The sequence below is a fragment of the Podarcis melisellensis genome (assembly GCF_964234715.1).
Source record: "Podarcis melisellensis genome assembly, chromosome: 6".
In the NCBI taxonomy this organism is placed as follows: domain Eukaryota; kingdom Metazoa; phylum Chordata; class Lepidosauria; order Squamata; family Lacertidae; genus Podarcis; species Podarcis melisellensis.
Genome location: NC_138538.1, coordinates 31,754,656 through 31,776,000, shown reverse-complemented (window position 1 = coordinate 31,776,000; position 21,345 = coordinate 31,754,656). Strand labels below are relative to the sequence as shown.

The 21,345-nt window shown below is 41.1% G+C and overlaps 1 protein-coding gene across 5 annotated transcripts; it reads left to right on the top strand.

The window, feature by feature from the left end:
- Positions 1-1,645: 1,645 nt before the first annotated feature.
- Positions 1,646-17,838, top strand: LOC309371604 (cryptochrome-1-like). 5 transcript variants are annotated; one of them, XM_081914426.1, is made up of 11 exons: positions 1,646-1,778; positions 5,778-6,241; positions 6,574-6,690; positions 7,808-7,958; positions 9,427-9,567; positions 11,518-11,688; positions 11,998-12,138; positions 12,939-13,090; positions 14,835-14,932; positions 15,552-15,662; positions 17,441-17,838. In XM_081914426.1, exons 2-11 carry the CDS (start codon positions 5,829-5,831, stop codon positions 17,545-17,547), a joined length of 1,602 nt encoding a protein of 533 aa, XP_081770552.1. In that variant the 5' UTR covers positions 1,646-1,778; positions 5,778-5,828; the 3' UTR covers positions 17,548-17,838. The 5 variants fall into 5 exon arrangements, with proteins under 5 accessions (XP_081770552.1, XP_081770554.1, XP_081770555.1 ...); XM_081914425.1 differs by lacking the exon at positions 1,646-1,778 and adding an exon at positions 3,816-4,250; XM_081914428.1 differs by lacking the exons at positions 1,646-1,778; positions 15,552-15,662; positions 17,441-17,838 and adding exons at positions 3,811-4,250; positions 13,192-13,258 and having other exon boundaries at positions 14,835-14,924.
- The last annotated feature ends 3,507 nt before the right edge of the window (positions 17,839-21,345 follow it).

The window sequence follows — 21,345 nt, the reverse complement described above, 5'->3', positions numbered from 1 at the left end:
TACCACACCACTGCACCCAACCCACTATGTGTTGCTGGCTAATAAACCATTTCCTGAGAGCTGGACCATAAAGAAGGCTGATCGCCAAAGAATTGATGCTTTTGAATTATGGTGCTGGAGGAGACTCTTGAGGGTCCCATGGACTGCAAGAAGATCAAACCTCTCCATTCTTAAGGAAATCAGCCCTGAGTGCTCACTGGAAGGACAGATCATGAAGCTGAGGCTCCAATACTTTGGCCACCTCATGAGAAGAGAAGACTCCCTGGAAAAGACCCTGATGTTGGGAAAGATGGAGGGCACAAGGAGAAGGGGACGACAGGGGAAGAGATGGTTGGATAGTGTTCTCGAAGCTACCAGCATGAGTTTGACCAAACTGCGGGAGGCAGTAGAAGACAGAAGTGCCTGGCATGCTCTAGTCATGAAGAATTGGCCATGACTAAACGACTATACAACAACAAAATGTCTTGAATATATATAGTGGAGGTGTTGTAAGCCCATTTTTGTTCATGTACTCCGGGCAGCATCTTTAGCTGACCTGCACACCACAAGAAAAGCATAAGCACATTGGTGCATCTCCATCTGTGTGAGGAGTGCAATGAGGCATTAAATTCACCCCTTTTGCAAGATAACTATTTCTCATGTACTTTAGAGGACTGAGATTAAAAAGCATATGTATACAGTGTTATGTGCCCAGGACAGACTGAAAAAGAAATCTTCATAAAGTATGCCCCGCCCCCTACAAATTACAATTACAGTTTTGCACCCCACACTATCCTTTTATCATTACATAATCAAGCCCTGTTCAATAGCAGAGATCATGCCCTTAAACTCTTTATGGCAGATTAAAAAATGCCAGTAACTTGGATGTGTAAGAGGTCAACATGTTTTAAAGGAGAATTTCATCATTGGGCAATTTATATTACAGCATGCTTCTATGTAATTTGATAATATTCAATGGCACTAAGATAAGTAAGTATACACTGATTGTAATCTAATGTCATAATCCTACACATGTTTATTCAGAAGGAACTCCGATTGAGTTCAGTGAGTTTCAGGTAAGGAGCTATATGATGTCAGTCTTGGTTATGCAAGTTAAAACTCTACTTAAGAACATTATAAAGCAGCCTTCAATTGTATGCTGCACGTAATTATTTCATAAAATATTATATATCACTTGGTTGTAAAAACCTCAGAAAGAATAAAACAATAAAATTATCAGTAAAAAGAGTTACATTCAAAAATAATTAAAAACAATGACTTCACTGCCTCTGCTGCAAAACCTAATGCACCACTGGCCTGAACCCTTTTCACTTTGAATAATTTTAACCAAGTATTTATCAAAACTTTAATAAAATATTACCCCCCAAAAAACCCCCTCCCAGGTATTTAGCATGTAATTAAGGGTTGTATCCAACTGTGTTCTACTCAGTGGGTCTACTTTGAGTAGGAATAGCAATGGCTACAATGCTAGGTTTCATTTTATTTTGCCTATAGAATCTGCATAGCTCCTTAAACCAGATGCCTATCACATGCCTGTACTCTTTTAAGTGGGCATTAGTCAGCTGCAGCTTTTGCCAGGAGGAAGGAGAAGGGATTTAGAGTGACCTACATTCTGCCCATAGTGACCTAGTTATTGTATTGTGTGTGAGGCAAGCACATACAGAAGCTTCCAGGTGTCACATAAATGCCAGTCAAATTCCTGTGAACAGCTTTGAACTGTGTGACAGGATATGATCCTGGGATTCCCAGCAGGAGTCAAAAGACCTCAACAGAAAAAGGTAAACATTACAAGGTGCATTTGGGGTTCAGTTCTTAAGCCAATTAACCAGTCCAGTTTTTTTGCAGTGGAATTGCTTCAGAGTTTGTTGTTTGAAGATTGTGCCTGTGAAGATGATGCCAAGTGAACTGGGAGAACAGGCCTAAGACATTTGCAACATTTTGGGAGGATTTAGTCCTGATCCTCCTGATTCCACTTACAGTGTGTCAGAAGAGACAGAGGCACAGTGTCATCGCCTTCCCTTCCAGGGCACTTCTTTGATTTGGATCACAAAAAAATATGAGTTCTGAATCTTGAGAGAGATTTGGGAAGCAGTGGCGTAGCGTGGGGGTGCAGGGGGGCCGGCCGCACCGGGCGCAACATCTGGGGGTTAGGGGGGGGCAAATCCACGGGTTAGGGGGCGCAAATTACTTGCCTTGCCCCAGGTGCTGACAACCCACGCTACGCCACTGTTGGGAAGCATTATAATTCAGCATGTTAATGATTACCATGTACATAAAAGATATACAGATGTGATTTTTAAATATGAAATGGTACTAGTGGGCTGTAAGAAATATGCATATTTCCACATTAATATTGTGAAATTTATTTCCTCCCCACACACAGCTCCATACTTTGTTACCAAGGTATTTGCTTACTTAGCATGGGTAGTATTTAAAGTACAGTGGTACCTCGGGTTACATACGCTTCAGGTTACATACACTTCAGATTATAGACTCCACTAACCCAGAAATATTACCTCAGGTTAAGAACTTTGCTTCAGGATGAGAACAGAAATCGGGCTCCAGCGGCGCGGCGGCAGCAGGAGGCCCCATTAGCTAAAGTGGTGCTTCAGGTTAAGAACAGTTTCAGGTTAAGTATGGACCTCCGGAACGAATTAAGTACTTAACCCGAGGTACCACTGTATATTCTCCGGTATATAAGATTTGACATTTAATAGCCCTCTACATTCACTTATCTTGGTCCAATAAAAAGTAATCCTGTTCACCTAAGGCAGGGCTAGGGAACCAGATGTTCCTGCACTCCCAACATCAGCCCCAGCCAGTGTGGCCAATAGGAATTGTAATCCAACAGCATCTAGAGACTAAAAGATCACAGTTCCCCCAGGCCTGACATATGGATGTTGGATAGTCAGTTTTGACTATCAGGAGTATGAAGCCACCTGTTTTCTGTAAAGGACGATGGCATTCGACCTGATCATTTTCCTGTTGTGATATCTGACAGCATGGCAAGCTAGAAATGTATGACATAAATAGATGTGTATGGGATGCCTCCACCTTTGCGTTCTGATAGGTCTCAAGTGCCTACATAAAGCTGTATAAACGTGCAGAAAGTAACGCAACCTCGCTGCCTCTCCACATTGCCCCTGGTGAACGTGAACCTCTGTCTGTTAGCAGCAGAGGAGACAAAAAGGTGTCAGCAGCACGTTCCCAGACTGGTCTACACCCGGTCACACAACCAACCCAAGTCTGGACACGCTTCCTCAGAAGAAGCAAGGTCTGACTGAGAGCAGTGTGACTGACACCAGGCTCGGGGATTTATTACCCCGACAGTCGGTTTCCCGTTTTGCAGCGGGGTTTCCTTCCCACATCACTGCTGCTGCTGCTGCCTGCTTAGGGCTGCAGCACTATTATTATTACTATTATTATTATTATTATTATTATTATTATTATTATTATTATTATTATTATTATTAAATAATTAATAATTAATTAATACCCCACCCATCTGGCTGGGCTTCCCCAGCCACTCTGGGCGGCTTCCAACCAAATATTAAAATACAGTAATACATCAAACATTAAATGCTTCCCTAAACAGACCCAGACCAGACCCGAGTCGGCTCCCGGTCTTCTTGCAAACACAACCCCGCGCATCTCCAGGCAAAAGCGACTGCTAAACCACCGTCACGCCCTCCCTGAGCTCCTCCGCCACCGCTTTGGAGGAGCCGCTACCGGAAAGAGGAAGGTCTGGTGCCGAGGCTGCCCGGAAGGCCCCTTGCGCCGCTGCAGAGAGACAGGTAACCCGCGTCCCCAGCAGCCCCTTGCCCGCCTCTCGAGAGTGGGGTGGGAACGGGACGCCCCTTTCCTCCGTCTTGCTACCGAGCCTCTCCTTCCCCCTGGCGCTCCTGGCAAGGCCCTGGGAGGCTTCCCCCTTTCCCCGTCCTGGTGGGGGCTCTTCCCCTCCGCCCCCGAAGCCCAAACTCCGCGTCTGTTCGCCGAATGCGTCTCTGCATGTAACGTGCAGGGTTGATTCCCGTCCCTCTTCCTGCATAGACAAAAAGCAAACTGCATCGACGGCGGATTTGATAATCTCCGAGGTCAGTAAGGGAGAGTGAACGCAAACCCTTTTTCTTCCCACGAGGTCGCCCTGAAGAAACTCCATCCTCTGAAGCGAGAATTTGCAAGAGGGTGAAAGTCGCCACTGGTTAGGGAGACGGGCGATAAAAAGGAATGGGCATCTGCACCTTGGACAGGTGTGTAAAAGATGCAAGCTGCATCAGCACCATAGTGAGTATACCTGCTGAAATCCCCTCTTCTAACTATTGGAGGTGCAAGAGCTCTGGTCTCTTTTTTTTTGCACCTGGTCGCTCTCCTCTGAAGGCAGAAATTTATCCTGCTGGATAAATGTTGCTAATCCCGATTACAGCTTTTTATTTTAACATATAATGCATGCTAATGCATGTGTTCGTTGAGCTATGGCCAAGGATAGAATAATGACCAGGAACAACTAGATTTTGGATTCTGTGCTGGAAAGCTGCATTCTGAATTCACCATAAATTTATACCAGTGCAGACTTCAAAACCAATATATCTGCAGTCACATTGATTTCTAACCTTCTACATGCTTGAGATGGGACTGAGCCTGGAGAGTCTAAAAGTATGGTACAGCAAGCAACAAATAGAGTGTTGTGAATGTTTTCTGTCAGGGTGCAGTCAGTCCATCAGATACCATCTTTTTGAAAATTATTTTTGAAAGCTGCTTTTCCAAATTTCCAGCTGCACCTAAGTAGGTATTCTTTCTATTCTGAGGAGTCTGCTTGGCTTCCTGTGACCTAGATGCCATTGTGCTTCCTGTCTTCCTGTTCTTTACCTCCTCTGCTGTTTACTGCAATATGCAGATATTGATAAAGTGAATAGAAGATTTACTCCCTCATAACACTAGGACATGGGACATCCAAGTTAGTTACCTGAACTGGGGTGAGGGAACCTGATCTTCCTTCTGTTGGTTCCTTCTTGGCTGGCATGTAGATCACTTCCTTTTAGGCTTTACTACTTTCCTCCTCCTTCAGCCAGGCTTTCTTTCTTTTTTAAAAAAATTAAAAAATATATTAATCAGTACAAACACCAAGCTAGAAAGACACATACAACAAAAACCATAATAACAATAATAACACAAATTTAGATACAGTAATATCCCTATGCCTACTCCTTGTTTCTCACCACTTTCTCTCCCCTCTATTTCCCACTGTTATCCGCCTTGTCACTTAGATATTTGTTCCAAATTTCTTTGTATTTATCCATTCTTATTTGGCGTTGACAAGCAGTTCTTTCGTATGTAGCTAAGCTGTAGTTCTTTCGTATGTATGTAGCATCTGTCCATATTATCAATCCATATGCTCAGTGGAATCTTTTTGCGATTCTTCCAATTCATCAAAACAAGCTTTTTTTGCTTCTAATGTAGCGTGTGATGTAACCACTTTTTTTGGCCCCTTGAGCTGTTCCAAATTTCCAGAATATACTTTAGAATTAAATTCAGTTCTCCTAAATAACAATTTCAGGCTTTCTTTCTATTTTGACATAATGTTGGGGCCTGTTTTGTTTAACATCGTGTCTCCATAGTGGACACATGTGAGCTTGTGCTTAGGATGGATTTGTTTTCCAAGAGTTAATAATAAAACTTAATTTTTATATTCTTTAAACTAGCAGCCTTACCAGACTGTTTCTGTATACCACTGCAATATATACCAAACCCTGACTTCTTTTCTTCCCCCATTATTGTAGATCTGAATTCTCCCCACATTTCTTCCTTCACGTGTGAAATAAATATCCAACATGCCTCATCGGACTATTCATCTTTTTCGGAAGGGTCTCCGGCTACATGACAACCCCACTTTGCTAGCTGCACTGAAGTCTTCCGAAATCGTATATCCTGTTTACCTATTGGATAGAAATTTTTTGACATCTGCAACTAGGATGGGAACTAAACGTTGGTATTTTCTCCTGCAGACTCTGGAAGATCTCCAGACAAACTTAAAGAAATTGAACTCTTGCTTATGGATTATTCAAGGGGAGTATGAGGCTGTATTGCGGGAACATGTTCAAAAGTGGAATATTACCCAAGTGACTTTCGATGACGAGATTGAACCATATTACAAGGAAATGGAGAAGACTATCCAAGTTATGGGGAAAGAAATGGGATTTGAAGTATTTTCTTTGGTGGGGCACACTTTGTATGACGTCAGACGGTACGGAGCTGACCAAGGGGAAGAAAGCTTATCTCCTGGGGGGCCATTAGTGGTTTTACAGCATAACAAACATGCAAACCTAGCTTGCATTCTGCAAGCATAGATATTTTTCTGTTGCTGATGCAGATCTTCACTCCTTTCTGCTGCAGAACTGGCCACTATTATGAGCGCAGACATTAAAATGAAGAGTTTAGGCTGCAGCGCTAAACACATTAGGGAATAAACATCACTGAACAAAGTTTTACAGAAAATTTAGTTCCTCTGCTGTGACCCAAGTTCCATCCTTTTGCAGGCGGTTTCTGTTCATAGTGTAATCATCTTGTGTTATACAGGATTGTGGAACTAAATGGAGGGACACCACCACTGACGTACAAAAGGTTTCTTCAAATACTAACAGTGCTTGGAGATCCCGAGATGCCTGTGCAAGACATTACAGCTGAGAATTCACAGTAAGGAATAATTGTACCACCAGAACATAGAAATTTTACTCTAGGAATAGCTGGCTCACTGTAAAATGATTTTATTTATTTAAGACCATTTATATACCACCTATTCAAGCTAAAGTGGTTTACAAAAGACAATCTAAAATAATTTTGCAATAAGTATTTTTTGCCAAGCAAAAAAGTTTTATCCATGTGACTTATGAAAAGATTAATGTATCCTTGTTTTCATAATGTCCAAATTGAGAGTCAAATTACTTTTAGTTTTGTTACATAATTATCTTCTGGGATATTTAATTAATTTTATAATGAATTATTTTAGAGTGTTGTTTGTGTTGTACTTTTGTACTGTTTTATTGTTGTTAGCCGCCCTGAGCCCGGCTTCGGCTGGGGAGGGCAGGATATAAATAAAAATTATTATTATTATTATTATTATTATTATTATTATTATTATTATTATTATTATTATTATTATTGTAGTGCTTTAGTAAACTGTCCACTTGTGATGATCACATTTGAAAACCAGTGTTGGGGCTCTGAACAGGTTTTATGAACGTATCAGAATTTGAAAAATCTGCCTTGCGGTGAAATACCGGTACTTCATTTGAAATCTATCCATACAATGGATTTGATTATGACTGATATATTGGGATCTCAAATGGCCAGACAGTCTCAGTATACTGGCATGTTTTGAAAGATTTTTTTTTTTTTTGTAAGCATTACTTAGCACAATACCAGCTGTCGATCTCATGAATACAGAGATGTACAAAAAGTATGAACTGAGGCTATGAATTGATGATCATTTTACAACTTATTTTAATTAATCCTGTTATCCCAGCTCGGGACACTAATTTGCATGACCACTGCAGTGTTTCCTAGAAACATAGCATGATATGTTGGGCCTGATTGTGCAAAGATAGGAAGGCAAGGGAGGCAGCTATTCCAGTCTATTATGTTTCTTCCTTTTCTGTTGGCTTTAGGACATGGGTGGTTTCCAGTGATGGTAACAAGCAACACTTTCTGCTGCATCCACTTGTTCTGTGATAAAACAAGCTGATTGTGTTTGTTTGCCTCATTATGGTATAACATTTGGTTTTCAAAATAAGTCTCTTTATTTCCTTCTTAGAAAACTCAGTCCTCTCCCTGAAGTGGGTCTGGCCGAGTGTTACAGGGTGCCTCTCCCTGAGGACCTTGGGTTTTCCAAAGAGTACAAGTCATCTTGGAGAGGAGGGGAAACTAATGGGCTCCAACGACTTGAAGAGCACCTGAAAAACCAGGTCAGTCTTAATTCAAGGTGTATCTGTCCTTTCTCATGTTGTTTGTGAGAGGATAATCAGCAGTCTTTCTGATCACCTTTGCAAGAACAATCTAAATGCAAGCCACTTACCATCTCCTAAAGAATTCATATCTGAAGTCATCTAGAAAGTCCCACAGCTTTTTGTTTCCTTTTAAAAAATTGCCTTCCAATATTTATCTTTATTCTGCATGTCATGGGTCACCAGTGCGGCACCCATGGGTGCAATAGTGCTCTTGGGGTCTCTAACGACTACCACTCTGACCACTATATTATGCTGGCTCAGGTTTGTCACAGTACACAAAGTGCAACAGATTGAATGATAATAACTCTGAAAATTTTACTGGTTATTTCCTATCATAAAGGTCTAGCCCAGTATGTGCAACATATTTGGTTCATATGTACGGTGTATAACCTATGAGGCTAATTCCAATATTAATATATTTCTTCTTTTCTAGTATACGTGCTGCCGAAGCGAGCACAACATTTCTTCTTTTCTTATCTTTTCTTGCTGCTGCTTCTTGTAAGTTCCTGTATAACACAATCCTTAGGTGAAAATAGAAAGGTATCGAGAACAACACAGCTGATGTAGACTGCTGGCACAAGTACTGAGAATCATTCATGTACAATTACTTATGTACCTGTTATACACATTGACAATCTAATATCAGCTGAGGAAGCCCTTTGTGTAGCAAGGTATTGAACTTGTTTTGGCTCAGGTTTGTCAGCACATAACTATAGTGTGGAGCAAGGATAGCCAACCAAGTGCCTTCCAGGTGTTGCAGACAACAAATCCCATCAGCTCCACCTAGTGTGACCATTGGTCAAGGATGATGGGAGTTGTAGTTCACAGCATGTGGATGGCACCACTTTCACTACTACTAGTGTGGAGGCTGTTGGTTTCTGCTCTCCTTCTCTGTGCAGCGAAGTGCTTGTCACGAGACAGGTTGTTTACATTCCACAGTAAATGCACTGTTGGGTTCCCACGGGAAGAGGAGACTGGATGTGACGTACACTGGTTTCCTGTTTTCACTGTTCTTTGCAGTTCAGTGTTGTTCTCTCCGTGCTTTAGAGGAGAGAGGATGCATTTTCTGCTCCGGCAGAGGCAAGATGTTTTTCTGTAACATACCAGCTTTGAACTGTAAATAAAGCAATATAGAGTATGTAGCACGTACTCCTCATCCTTCCGCTGTGCACGGGACGCTGCTTTTCACCAACAGAGGCTGTGTTCTTAGCATGGAGCATAGGCATGCTATAGATTTACTTGTTTTTAAACTATTTCTAGCCCTTTCCATTGAATTTTATCAAAGGTGGCTTATATAAAGGGTTTCATACAAAGGTAAAACAAAGAGGAATAAGGTTTGCTTATAGAACCCACTGCCTCATTGTAGCACAGCTGTCATTCCAGTTATAGCAGCTGTGCTTCTTCTGCTTTGTGTTTCTCTTTTTAGGGTTGGGTAGCAAAGTTTGCTAAGCCGAGAACAATCCCAAATTCTCTGCTTCCAAGTACTACAGGCTTGAGTCCCTATTTCAGCTTGGGCTGTTTATCAGTTCGAATGTTTTTTCACAGGCTGTCAAAAATTTATGCTCAGGTAAGTTTGCAGTATGCAGCTTAGCTACATGTTAAGCAAGGAAATGTGACAAATTTCCATTCCCAGAAAAAGCATGTTATTTTTCCTACAGCAGCTAGGCATGATTTATTTCTTTAACATATTGGATGGATTTTCCCCTAAATTGGTTTTTGAATTTTGAATTTATTGTTATTCATGCTTTTATACTGTATTTTATACTTTTTTTGTTGTATCACAATTAAGGGTTTTAAATTTGTTGTTAGCCACCCTGAGCCCGGTTTTCTGAACAGGGAAGGGCAGGGTATAAATAAACAATATTATTATTTCTACCCCATCTTTTAGTGCAGGCCCACATATGAAATGTTAAAACCAAAACATTTGCACAAACATGATAAAATCACCAGCAAAGTAAAAAAAAAAAAGGGGGGGTATATAGGGGCCAGGCCATCAATAATATCAAGAAAAGTCTTTAAGGATTGCTTAATGACTGTCTACAAGAGACGGGGCCAAGTGGAGTTTTCAGGGGAGGTAATTGCACAAATGTGGGGCCACCACTGAAAAGGTCCATGACCCTAGTACCCGGCAACCCATTCAACTTTAGTGACAGGTCTGAGAGGAGGCCAATCTTAGGACTTGAGCAGTTTCGTATAGGCATAGTAGGAGTTCTTCAGATAACCTGGTCGCAAACTGTTCAGAGCTTTAATGGTCAGTCCTAGCACTTCAAATTAAGCTGAGAAAGAAATGGTTCACCAGTGCAACTGATGCAAAACTGTTGTGTGACATGCTCAAACTGCCCATTGCACATAAGCATGCTGGAGGCTGAATTTTGCACCTGCTGAAATTTCCAGATTGTCTTTACATGCAGCCCTACATAGAGAGCATTACAATACTCTAGGCTGGATGTAACTACTGGTCCAGTCCACATATAACATTAATGCAAACCATGGGTTAGCACAAATGATGAAATGTAAGAGTTCCTGGAGTGAATATCATGGCAACTGCATCATTCCTCCAGTCCGGCTGCGCTAACCAGGGTTAGGTCATGGTTTGGTTTGGTGCGATTTCCAAACCCAAGCTCGTGGTTTCTTTTCCCAAGACAAACCATGAGGAGTAAATCAAGAACAAACCTTGGTTACAGCTTGTGATTTGACTGAGCAAGAGTAACCATGTGTTCAGATGTAAAACTAAGTCAAACCAAGGCTTAGCCATGGGCAGCCCAGCAGTAGGAGAATTGGGAGAGGAGCACAGCAGCTGCAATCTTTGGTCCAGGAAGTTGCATGCTTGCTCATTGCCCTTGGTGAAGCTTGAGTCATGTATATGTAACTGAGGCTAGATCTGCTTTCTGCAGCTAGGGTTGCAGCTGGTGAACCAGTCTTTGCTGGTAAAAGGCACTCCTAGGAACTGATGTCACCTGCACCTCCCTAGTTAACAGAGTCCAAGAGGATCTCCCAGTTCCATGCCTGAATTTGTAAGCGAGTGCAGTGAAACCATATGAAACTTTTTGTAAATCTCCATCTAGATCAGTGGTCTTACCAAGCAATGCCTTGATTGGATTATCTGGATTAAGATGATGTAATATACTCTATGTACAATTGTGTATACTGAATTTTTTTAAAGCACAAGGTGTAATTTGTTATATTTGCCCAATTCATAAGGTTTTAAAATACTTATAGTTAGCTTTATAAAGTGTTAGGATTCCATTTTAAGCACAGCAAGGTATTAGGATCTCCTAATAGGCTTGGAAATACTATTATTTAATTTCATCTGAGTCTCTTCCATGAGGCATCTCAGTGCGATTTACAATACAATAAAAACATAAAACAATTGCATATATAAAACACTGGAAGAACAAAATAGCTTGTGAAAGGTTCTGGCTTGCTGCTTTCAGTGCTTAAACCACATTAAATGTTACAAATTGTTGAGCTAAATCATGCTTCCCATTTTTTTCGTGTTCCATGATCAATATTACAGTCAAAGAACCATTCCCTGCCACCAGTATCTCTTCAAGGACAGCTACTGTGGAGGGAATTCTTTTATACGGTAGCATCAGCAACCCCCAACTTTACAAAAATGGTTGGGAATCCCATCTGTCTTCAGATAGATTGGTACCAAGATGCAGAGAAACTCCACAAATGGAAAACGGTATGTTGATTCCTTGGACTGTTTTAGTACTCTGAGGCCATTGTCTACAGTATTTTGCTGATGCTGGAATTATATAAATGTTACGGTTTAAGATGCTTTACCTCTGCTATGTTTTTCCGCCCTGGGACTTTTGGGGGAAGGGCAGACTACAAATACGGGAAATAAATCAATAATGGTGAATTTGTCATCACATCCATTCGGTCCTTAGTCTCTGTAAGAAGAGAGAATGTCAACTATTGTGAGAGTTACAAGGTGGGAGTGCAGCGTATCTGAGCAGATCAAGAAAATTGAAATTGTTCTATTTCTTAGGCACAGACAGGATTTCCCTGGATTGATGCCATTATGACTCAGCTCCATCAGGAAGGCTGGATCCACCATCTTGCTCGCCACGCGGTGGCCTGTTTCCTGACACGTGGAGACCTCTGGATCAGTTGGGAAGAAGGAATGCAGGTTTGCAGTACTTATTTTGCCTTCTGCCCTGATTGGCATAGTCCTGTAAAAAGCAAACTTTCTAGGGAATCTGAAAGCAACCTCAGTGTTTAATGTTAGCATTCCCCTTAGCAAACTGGGGGGTGGGGGGTGGAGTTTATTGCAAACATAATTTTGATTGGAGTGAACAGCAAGTATCCTTTGGAATGAAAAGGTGTTAAGGCTGTAATCCTATGCTCACTCTCTTGTGAGCAACTCAGCAGAATATACTTCTGAGTAGACACGTATAGGATTGCACTGTTAAGTAAATCATGGTAAAAATTACATATAGTTCTAAGGTGGTAAATCTATACCAGTACAGAATATGAGTGATGGCTTACATGATTGAATGGTTCATAATAATTCCTCACATTGATGTCTCAGGGAAAGGTTCTAACTTAAACTTGTCCCTTATATCTAGTCTTCTGTGTCCATGTTGGGTTTTTTTTGGGGGGGGCGGTTTCACAGGGACGTTAGATCCCATGATTCCACTGCCGGCATAGACATAATTCCTGAGGCATGCTGGGAAGCCGTAGCTCTTGCTGCTGGCACTTTGAAACAAATAAAAAAGACAATGAGGGGGATGGAAAGGAAGTCCACTTAGTAACTCCTCACCTCCTAGGATTCCCCTGAAACATCTTGCCCAGTCACACTACCACCCAGGTTTGCAAAATCCCCCGCCCCCCTGCAATTTGAGAAGAGTCAGCAATTTCATGTGGGTTCAGTTCAGCCCAACTTCGCACTGTGTCTTATTTTAATGGCATGACTCTCCTCAACTACAGGTGTTTGAAGAATTGCTTCTGGATGCAGATTATAGCGTGAATGCCGGGAACTGGATGTGGCTGTCAGCCAGCGCTTTCTTTCACCAGTACTCCCGCATTTTCTGTCCTGTTCGCTTTGGCAAGCGCACAGATCCCGAAGGGCAATACATCCGGTGAGTACGCATGGTTGATACGTCAGGGTCTATCATGCTATAAAACGTAAGAGCAGTGCTGTTGGATAAGAACAGTGGTTCATCTTGTCCACATCCCACAGTAGCCAATCGGACGCTTTTTAAGATGTCCACAAGAAGGCAAGCAGGAATAGTGGAAGAATTCGGAGAGTATGTATTAAGAGGGCAAACTCACCTGATCCGCACCTCAGGGTTGGACTAAGGGTTGAAGGGTTGGACTGAGCAAGTTCTCTCTGTGAATCTGCATTCTCCCAATGGTATTTTACAAGGTGGCCCAAGCAGGCAACTTGCAAATTCTGTAAATTAAATAGGCATTGTGTTAAAATTGCATTACTTCCATTTGTCTGTCCTGAATCTGAAAAGTTCCTCTTCTCCTGGGCCTTTGGCTAATTAAACTATCTATAATCTTTTAAATTGAGGGAATAGTGTTATATTTGTTATTATGTTATGTATTTTTGTGTTTTTTACTGTAAACTAACCTGTGATCTTCAGATGGAGGGCAGCATTAATAATAATAATAATAATAATAATAATAATAATAATAATAATAATAATAATAATAATGTGGTTCTGCTCATTTCTCCTGGGCCGTGTCCAGAAAGTGGTGTTGGGGGATGAGTGTTCAGACCCCTGGGCTCCCACTTGTGGGGTGCCCCAGGGTTCCGTCCTCTCCCCCATGCTTTTTAATATCTATATGAAGCCGCTGGGAGAGATCATCAGGGGGTTTGGGTTAGGTGTTCATCAGTATACAGATGACACCCAGCTCTACCTCTCTTTTAAATCAGAACCAGTGAAGGCGGTGAATGTCCTGTGTGAGTGCCTGGAGGCAGTTGGAGCTTGGATGGCGGCTAACAGATTGAGGTTGAATCCTGACAAGACAGAAGTACTGTTTGGGGGGGCAGGGGGCGGGTGGGTGTGGGGGACTCCCTGGTCCTGAATGGGGTAACTGTGCCCCTGAAGAACCAGGTGTGCAGCCTGGGAGTCAATTTGGTCTCACAGCTATCCATGGAAGCGCAGGTTAATTCTGTGTCCAGGGCGGCTGTCTACCAGCTCCATCTGGTACGCAGACTGAGACCCTTCCTGCTCGTGTACTGTATCACCAGAGTGGTGCATGGTCTAGTTATCTCCCGCTTGGACTACTGCAATGCACTCTATGTGGGGCTACCTTTGAAGGTGTCCTGGAAACTACAACTAATCCAGAATGCGGCAGCTAGACTGGTGATTGTGTGTGGCCGCTGGGACCACATAACACCAGTCCTGAGAGATCTGCAATGGCTTCCGGTACATTTCCAAGCACAAATCAAAGTGTTGGTGCTGACCTTTAAAACCCTAAATGGCTTCGGTCCTGTATACCTGAAGGAGCATTTCCACCCCCATCGTTCAACCCAGACACTGAGATCCAGCGCCGAGGGCCTTCTGGCGGTTCCCTCATTGCGAGAAGTGAGGTTACAGGGAACCAGACAGAGGGCCTTCTCGGTAGTGGCACCCGCCCTGTGGAATGCCCTCCCATCAGATGTCAAGGAAATTAGCAGCTATCCTATCTTTAAAAGACATCTGAAGACAGCCATGTTTAGGGAAGTTTTTAATATTTAATGCTGTATTGTTTTTAACACTCGATTGGGAGCTGCCCAGAGTTAAATTATTATAATAATTTATAATATAATTATAATATAATAATAATAGAAACAGTTAACAACACAAGGTGTGCACTAATTATATTTTTCAGAAAATACCTCCCGGTGCTGAAGAATTTCCCCTCCCAGTACATTTATGAACCTCGGGTAGCACCAGAAGAGATACAGATAGAGGCAGGCTGCATTATAGGTAATACTCAAAACAAAATAAATTTTCACTATGTACCCAGCAGAGTAGGGCCCTGCTTTCCCTGATTTTACCATATTTCCCCCTCCCTCTCAGTACCTAAGCTTCCTATCCTCCTTTCTGTCTGCCCCCTCCAGTCAGGGCAGGCTCTCAGAAGGTATCCCCTTCACCATACTGTGTTGCACTGTCTCACTTCCAATGACCCCATTGCTGGGTCAAATGACCAGTTTCCCAGCTTTGGAATTGACATGTTCCTCTATTCCCTGAGCTGCAATGAGAGTGCAGCTTTCTGTTTCCCAAGTACCATTAACCACTGCACCCAGCTCACCTTAGCCGCTCTGAAGTTTCTGCTTCCCTGGTGTCAAATCCTGTTCTCTCTCCTCATTCAGGGACTTAGCAAGCGAGCGCCCTTCTTCCCATGACTGCCTTTATCTGCCCATTGTGTTTATTTGGTCTAACTATTAAGCCAGTTGTGTTTGTCTGCAGCTGGAAATGGAATTCCATTTTGGTATTCAGTCAGGAATTTGAAAAGGTTCTACCAAGATCTGATACAATTAATTCGAAGAGTTACTGTTAGTAATTCTGTTTCCTTTCTGTCATTATTTCCTATGTTTTCCATTAGGTAAAGATTATCCCTTTCCTATTGTAAACCATAAAGAAGTCAGTGATCACAATCTACAGCTGATGAAACAGGTTAGAGAAGAACAGTATAAAACGGCTCAGCTCACAAGAGGTGCGTCCGTAGGCTGGTACAGAGCTCTTTCAACTTGGCAGGGATTGTGGGTTTCTCTTGATTCTGAAATCTAACCATAATACAGTGGTACCTCGGGTTACAGACGCTTCAGGTTACAGACTCCACTAACCCAGAAATAGTACCTCGGGTTAAGAACTTTGCTTCAGGATGAGAACAGAAATTGTGCGGCGGTGGCAGCGGGAAGCCCCATTAGCTAAAGTGGTACCTCAGATTAAGAACAGTTTCAGGTTAAGAATGGACCTCCAGAATGAATTAAGTTCTTAACCCGAAGTACCACTGTAAAAGCCTGGTAGCGTCTCTACAATTAAAAGTAACAATGTTGTAGATCTCTCTTTATAATCTGCATCTAGGTAATTCAAATTCTTTATTAAGAAAGGTTCCATTCTGCCTTTAAAATATATGTGCAAATTGTGCATAGTTTTGCTGCTCTTCGTGGGAAGTGAACTTCTGCAGGATATTAAAGGCCTGCTACTCAGTCCCTTCAGAGATTTCTCCAGGCATTGTTTATGCACTTTCAAGACTATTTTCAGAGCCTCAGACAAAATTAAGACGAATCCAATTATGTCTGTCCCCTAGTGGAATGGGCACCTTTGGTGTAATGTACTGTCTCCCCTAAAATCTACTCCAGAGGGCTGGGGGGCAGCAGGGATAAGGAAAATCCTATTGTGGAGGAGGAGGAGTTTGGATTTGATATCCCGCCTTTCACTCCCCTTCAGGAGTCTCAAAGCGGCTAACATTCTCCTTTCCCTTCCTCCCCCACAACAAACGCTCTGTGAGGTGAGTGGGGCTGAGAGACTTCAGAGAAGTGTGACCTGCCCAAGGTCACCCAGCAGCTGCATGTGGAGGAGCGGAGACGCAAACCCAGTTCACCAGATTACGAGTCCACCGCTCTTAACCACTACACCACACTGGTTCTCTGTGTGAGCAGAAATCCATTTGCTCAGTGTTAGATGTCACCCTTAGACTTTTGTTTTTATCACTGCCTAGGCAGTTTATAATCTGCATTATATATGGATAAAGCAGGAGGTTAGAGATTGATAATGAGGAGTGATGCTAAGGAACGGAATGCCAAATGGCAGAGGCTGTAAGGAGATTCAGGAAAGGCTTTGCTAAAAAAATATGAAAATGTATAATGGATTTCTTTTCACAAGATTCTGAGGGGGGAAAAACATTCTTAGAAATTTTTTCTTGGGAAAAAAAGTCATTACATGTATATTACTTCCTAAACTGGTCATTGTTTAGTATTTTGCTTTAGTATGTTTTGGAAAGTACAAGGAACTAATTCCTCCAGGAGGCATAGTTAATATTGTTTATGTATCTTTAAAGATATTAAAGCCAGGATTCTAAAATTTTCACAGCTGGTTCTACGTGCCCAGTGAGACTTTTCTCACAATATGTTAAACCACTTTTGAAATGGAGGGAACTTTCAAAACTAGATGCTACTGGTGGTGGAGAGGGGAGAGAGAAGAAGAAGGGGGGCAGTGGGGGAGAAATAGAAAATCCCTCCTGGCAAACTCAAGTCCCTGAGTGTGCCTGAAGTAGCTTCTGGAACCCAGCCTAAGTATTTTATTTGCAATTACATTTCAAGTGCTCCCTTAATTTAGTCAGGCGCTATTGGATTTGACCAAGGGGACATTTCAGTTGAGACATAAAAAGAGTATTCCATCTCTTCACCAGTGAAACTCAGCCTTCGAGTTTTAGTTAGTGTACATATTATGAGCAGTTTTGCAGTAATATGGTATTCACCTCCTTTCTAGATGATGTGGATGATCCAATGGAAATGCAGCTAAAGCGTGGATGTTCTGAAGAGACCACACAAAAGAAAAAACTTGCCAGAAGCAATGAACAAGGACAGACTGATTGACTGACAGCCCAATACTAGTTAGGTTTACTCAGGAGTAAGTCCCACTTTATTTATTGGGACACACTTCCAAGCACTTACTAAGCAGGCAACAGAAACTCCTAGAGACTTCTCAAAATCAAAAAGAAGTGATGAGGTGGTTAATTTGTGCTATTTATATTATGCAAATAATTTGGTTCTTTGCCTGTTCCTGAATTTTCTCCTTCAGAACCACCACCCACTACAGCTAATTTTGAAATAATTCATAGAATAACTTGCAACGCGGATGGTTAATAAATCATTTCTAGGAAAAAGGTTCAGTGTTTGAGTTCTGATTAGTTTACATAGATATACTCCTTTGACAGGATTCCATTCTGATCAGTGGTCAGTCAAATGTTTGCTTCGAGAAAAGATGTAGGCTATTTTTAATAAATTGTTTTCACAACACTGTGTTAACAGCTGAAGACGAAAGCTGGCCGCAAAATATGAAACCAATGGAATCATTTTCCAGTGGATTTACAATTCGGACAACAATATATTTATTTTACAAAAGTGTTTCTATAACCACCATATCGGTAGTTATAGAAATGCTTTTGTATAACACTAAAACATAAATCCTCTTTTAAAAACTACAGGTAATCATTAAAGTGACTGGCTAGTCAAGAAACAGTTGCTAATTAATTGCGGCAAGAAGGAAGGAAACCTTAAAAAAACACAAGCAACAGCGATTCATCTGTGGTGCTTGAGAGAAAGATTCTGCATATTAAGGAGATGTTTTTTTAAAAAGAAGCAGAAAACTAGATCATGAGGGATGAATTATGCAGTATTCTCTATTTTTTATATTTATATTTTATTGAAACATTTCAGTAGAGAAAGATAATTAAAAGGTGAGGAAAAGTGAACACAAAACAAAATGAAACAAAAAGAAAATTACTTGAAACTGTGGTATAATACAATCTGTAAATATATACATATATACGTATGTAAATACAGTGGTACCTCAGGTTACATACCCTTCAGGTTACATATGCTTCAGGTTACAGACTCTGCTAACCCAGAAATATTACCTCGGGTTAAGAACTTTGCTTCAGGATGAGAACAGAAATCGTGCTCCGGCGGTACCCCATTAGCTAAAGTGGTACCTCAGGTTAAGAACAGTTTCAGATTAAGAATGGACCTCCAGAACGAATTAAGTACCGTACTTAACCCAAGGTACCACTGTATAGAAGTATTACAATTATTCTAATGAGTATAACATCATTATGCTTTTCTGTAAATGGACTCAAAATATCCTTATATTTATCCATATACAATCTACGTCTACAAGCAATCTGTATGTTGTATGTGTAGGAATATCCATCATTCCAAGGGAGCCATGGTACAGTATTATCTTTCTAATGTATGAATATCAGTCTTCTAGCAGAAGCAAGGATGCAAAAAGTCCATTTATGTCAACCCACTGTCAAACCACATGTCGTTGGTTTGGAACTTTCATCTGACAGTTTTTAATTCCCGCCCAAAGTAATATTTATCTTAATACATTCCTCCAAAAAAATTTCAGTAACTAGTATTTGACAATAAGTAACCTTGGTGATATAATTTCAATTTTGTAATGCCAAATCCTCCTTGTTTAATTTGTACTTGCATTTTTAATAACAATAAACTTGGGAGTTGAAGAAGCTCAGAATATGAACTGGAATTCCTTTCAGAATATAGTTTAATCTGGGAATAATATTCATTTTGAGAACATTCACCCTTCCCCAAAGGGTAAGGGTTAGTTCCTCCCATCTATTAATATCTAAATAAAACTTTTTGATTATTTTATTAATATTACATAACTGGGTTATGTCATTTGGTATTAAAATACCGATATATTTAATGGATTTTGAACAAATATGGAATTTCAATTTCTTAAAAGAGTAAGTGAGCACCTTTTCACCTATTGGCATCAATTCTGATTTAAGCCAGTTAATAGAGTAGCCAGTAAATTTGACCAAAAGTATATTGTTTGCCTCAGCCGTAGTATACTAGTGTGAGTGTTAAATTGTGGGCGAACATATTAGACGACACAGCGATTCTTCCAAAGCAGCTCTTTATTTGTAAGCTGGAACAGAACTGAACTGAGGAGCTCAGTCAGCCTGCTTATATAGAGCTCCACTAGAATGCAACAGTAACCCTTTTCTGTAACTAGCCAATCACTGAACGTCACTTTCTATCCTTCATTTGCATACAAACTATCCAATCACTGAACGTCACTTTCAATCCTTCATTTGCATAACTATCTACAGTATCCCCCTGCTGGCCCAGGGTGAGAACTTCAGTACATAACAGTGAGATTTTGTAATAAACAAAAGTACCTATATCACCCACAAGTAAAACAAAATTATATTCAACTGAGTTGTGAACTGCTCTGCAAATCTCACTAAATTGTCTAATACCACAGGCTAAATGTTCTAAGCAGATAATAAACAAAAAGGGGGATAGGAAGCATCCTCATATAGTTCCTCTATATAGGGGAAGGGTTTTGGACATAATGCCATTTGCTTTAACTTGATGTAGGTATATCATATGGTATCATGATCCAAGGGAAACCTGATTGGTTCAGAATTGGGAAAGGAGTACGACAAGGCTATATATTGTCTCCCTGCTTATTTAATTTATATGCAGAATTCATCATGCGAAAGGCTGGGCTGGATGAATCCCTAGCCGGAATTAAGATTGCTGGAAGAAATATCAACAACCTCAGATATGCAGATGACACAACACTGATGGCAGAAAGTGAGGAATTAAAGAACCTTTTATTGAGGGTGAAAGAGGAGAGCGCAAAATATGGTCTGAAGTTCAACATCAAAAAACAAACAAAAAAAACCCCAAAGATCATGGCCAGTGGTCCCATCACCTCCTGGCAGATAGAAGGAGAAGAGATGAAGGCAGTGAGAGATTTTACTTTCTTGGGCTCCATGATCACTGCAGATGGTGACAGCAGCAACGAAATTAAAAGACACCTGCTTCTTGGGAGAAAAGCAGTGACAAACCTAGACAGCATCATAAAAAGTAGAGACATCACCTTGCCAACAAAGGTCCGTATAGTAAAAGCTATGGTTTTCCCAGTAGTTATGTATGGAAGTGAGAGCTGGACCATAAAGAAGGTTGATCGCCGAAGAATTTATGCTTTTGAATTATGGTGCTGGAGGAGACTCTTGAGAGTCCCATGGACTGCAAGAAGAACAAACCTCTCCATTCTTAAGGAAATCAGCCCTGAGTGCTCACTGAAAGGACAGATCATGAAGCTGAGACTCCAGTACTTTGGCCACCTCATGAGAAGAGAAAACTCCCTGGAAAAGACCCTGATGTTGGGAAAGATGGAGGGCACAAGGAGAAGGGGACGACAGAGGATGAGATGGTTGGACACTGTTCTCGAAGCTACCAACATGAGTTTGACCAAACCGCGGGAGGCAGTGGAAGACAGAAGTGCCTGGTGTGCTCTGGTCCATGGGGTCATGAAGAGTCGGACACGACTAAACAACAACAACACATATAATGTTTATAAATTTTATCAAAAGTTTTTTCCGTATCTAATGATAAGATAACAAATTGGTGTCTATTTTTAATTCTATTAAATCTATTACTGGTCTAATATTGTATGATGTTTGCCTAGTTTATTTTATAAATCCTGCCTGATCATTTCTTATTATAGACTATATCAACTACATGTACCCTATTTGCCAACATTTTTGTTAAAATCTTTATATCAATGTTGATCATTTACAAAATGAGGAGTTTCTGTTAAAGGAAGCTCTCCCATGAGAGGTGTTTATTGTT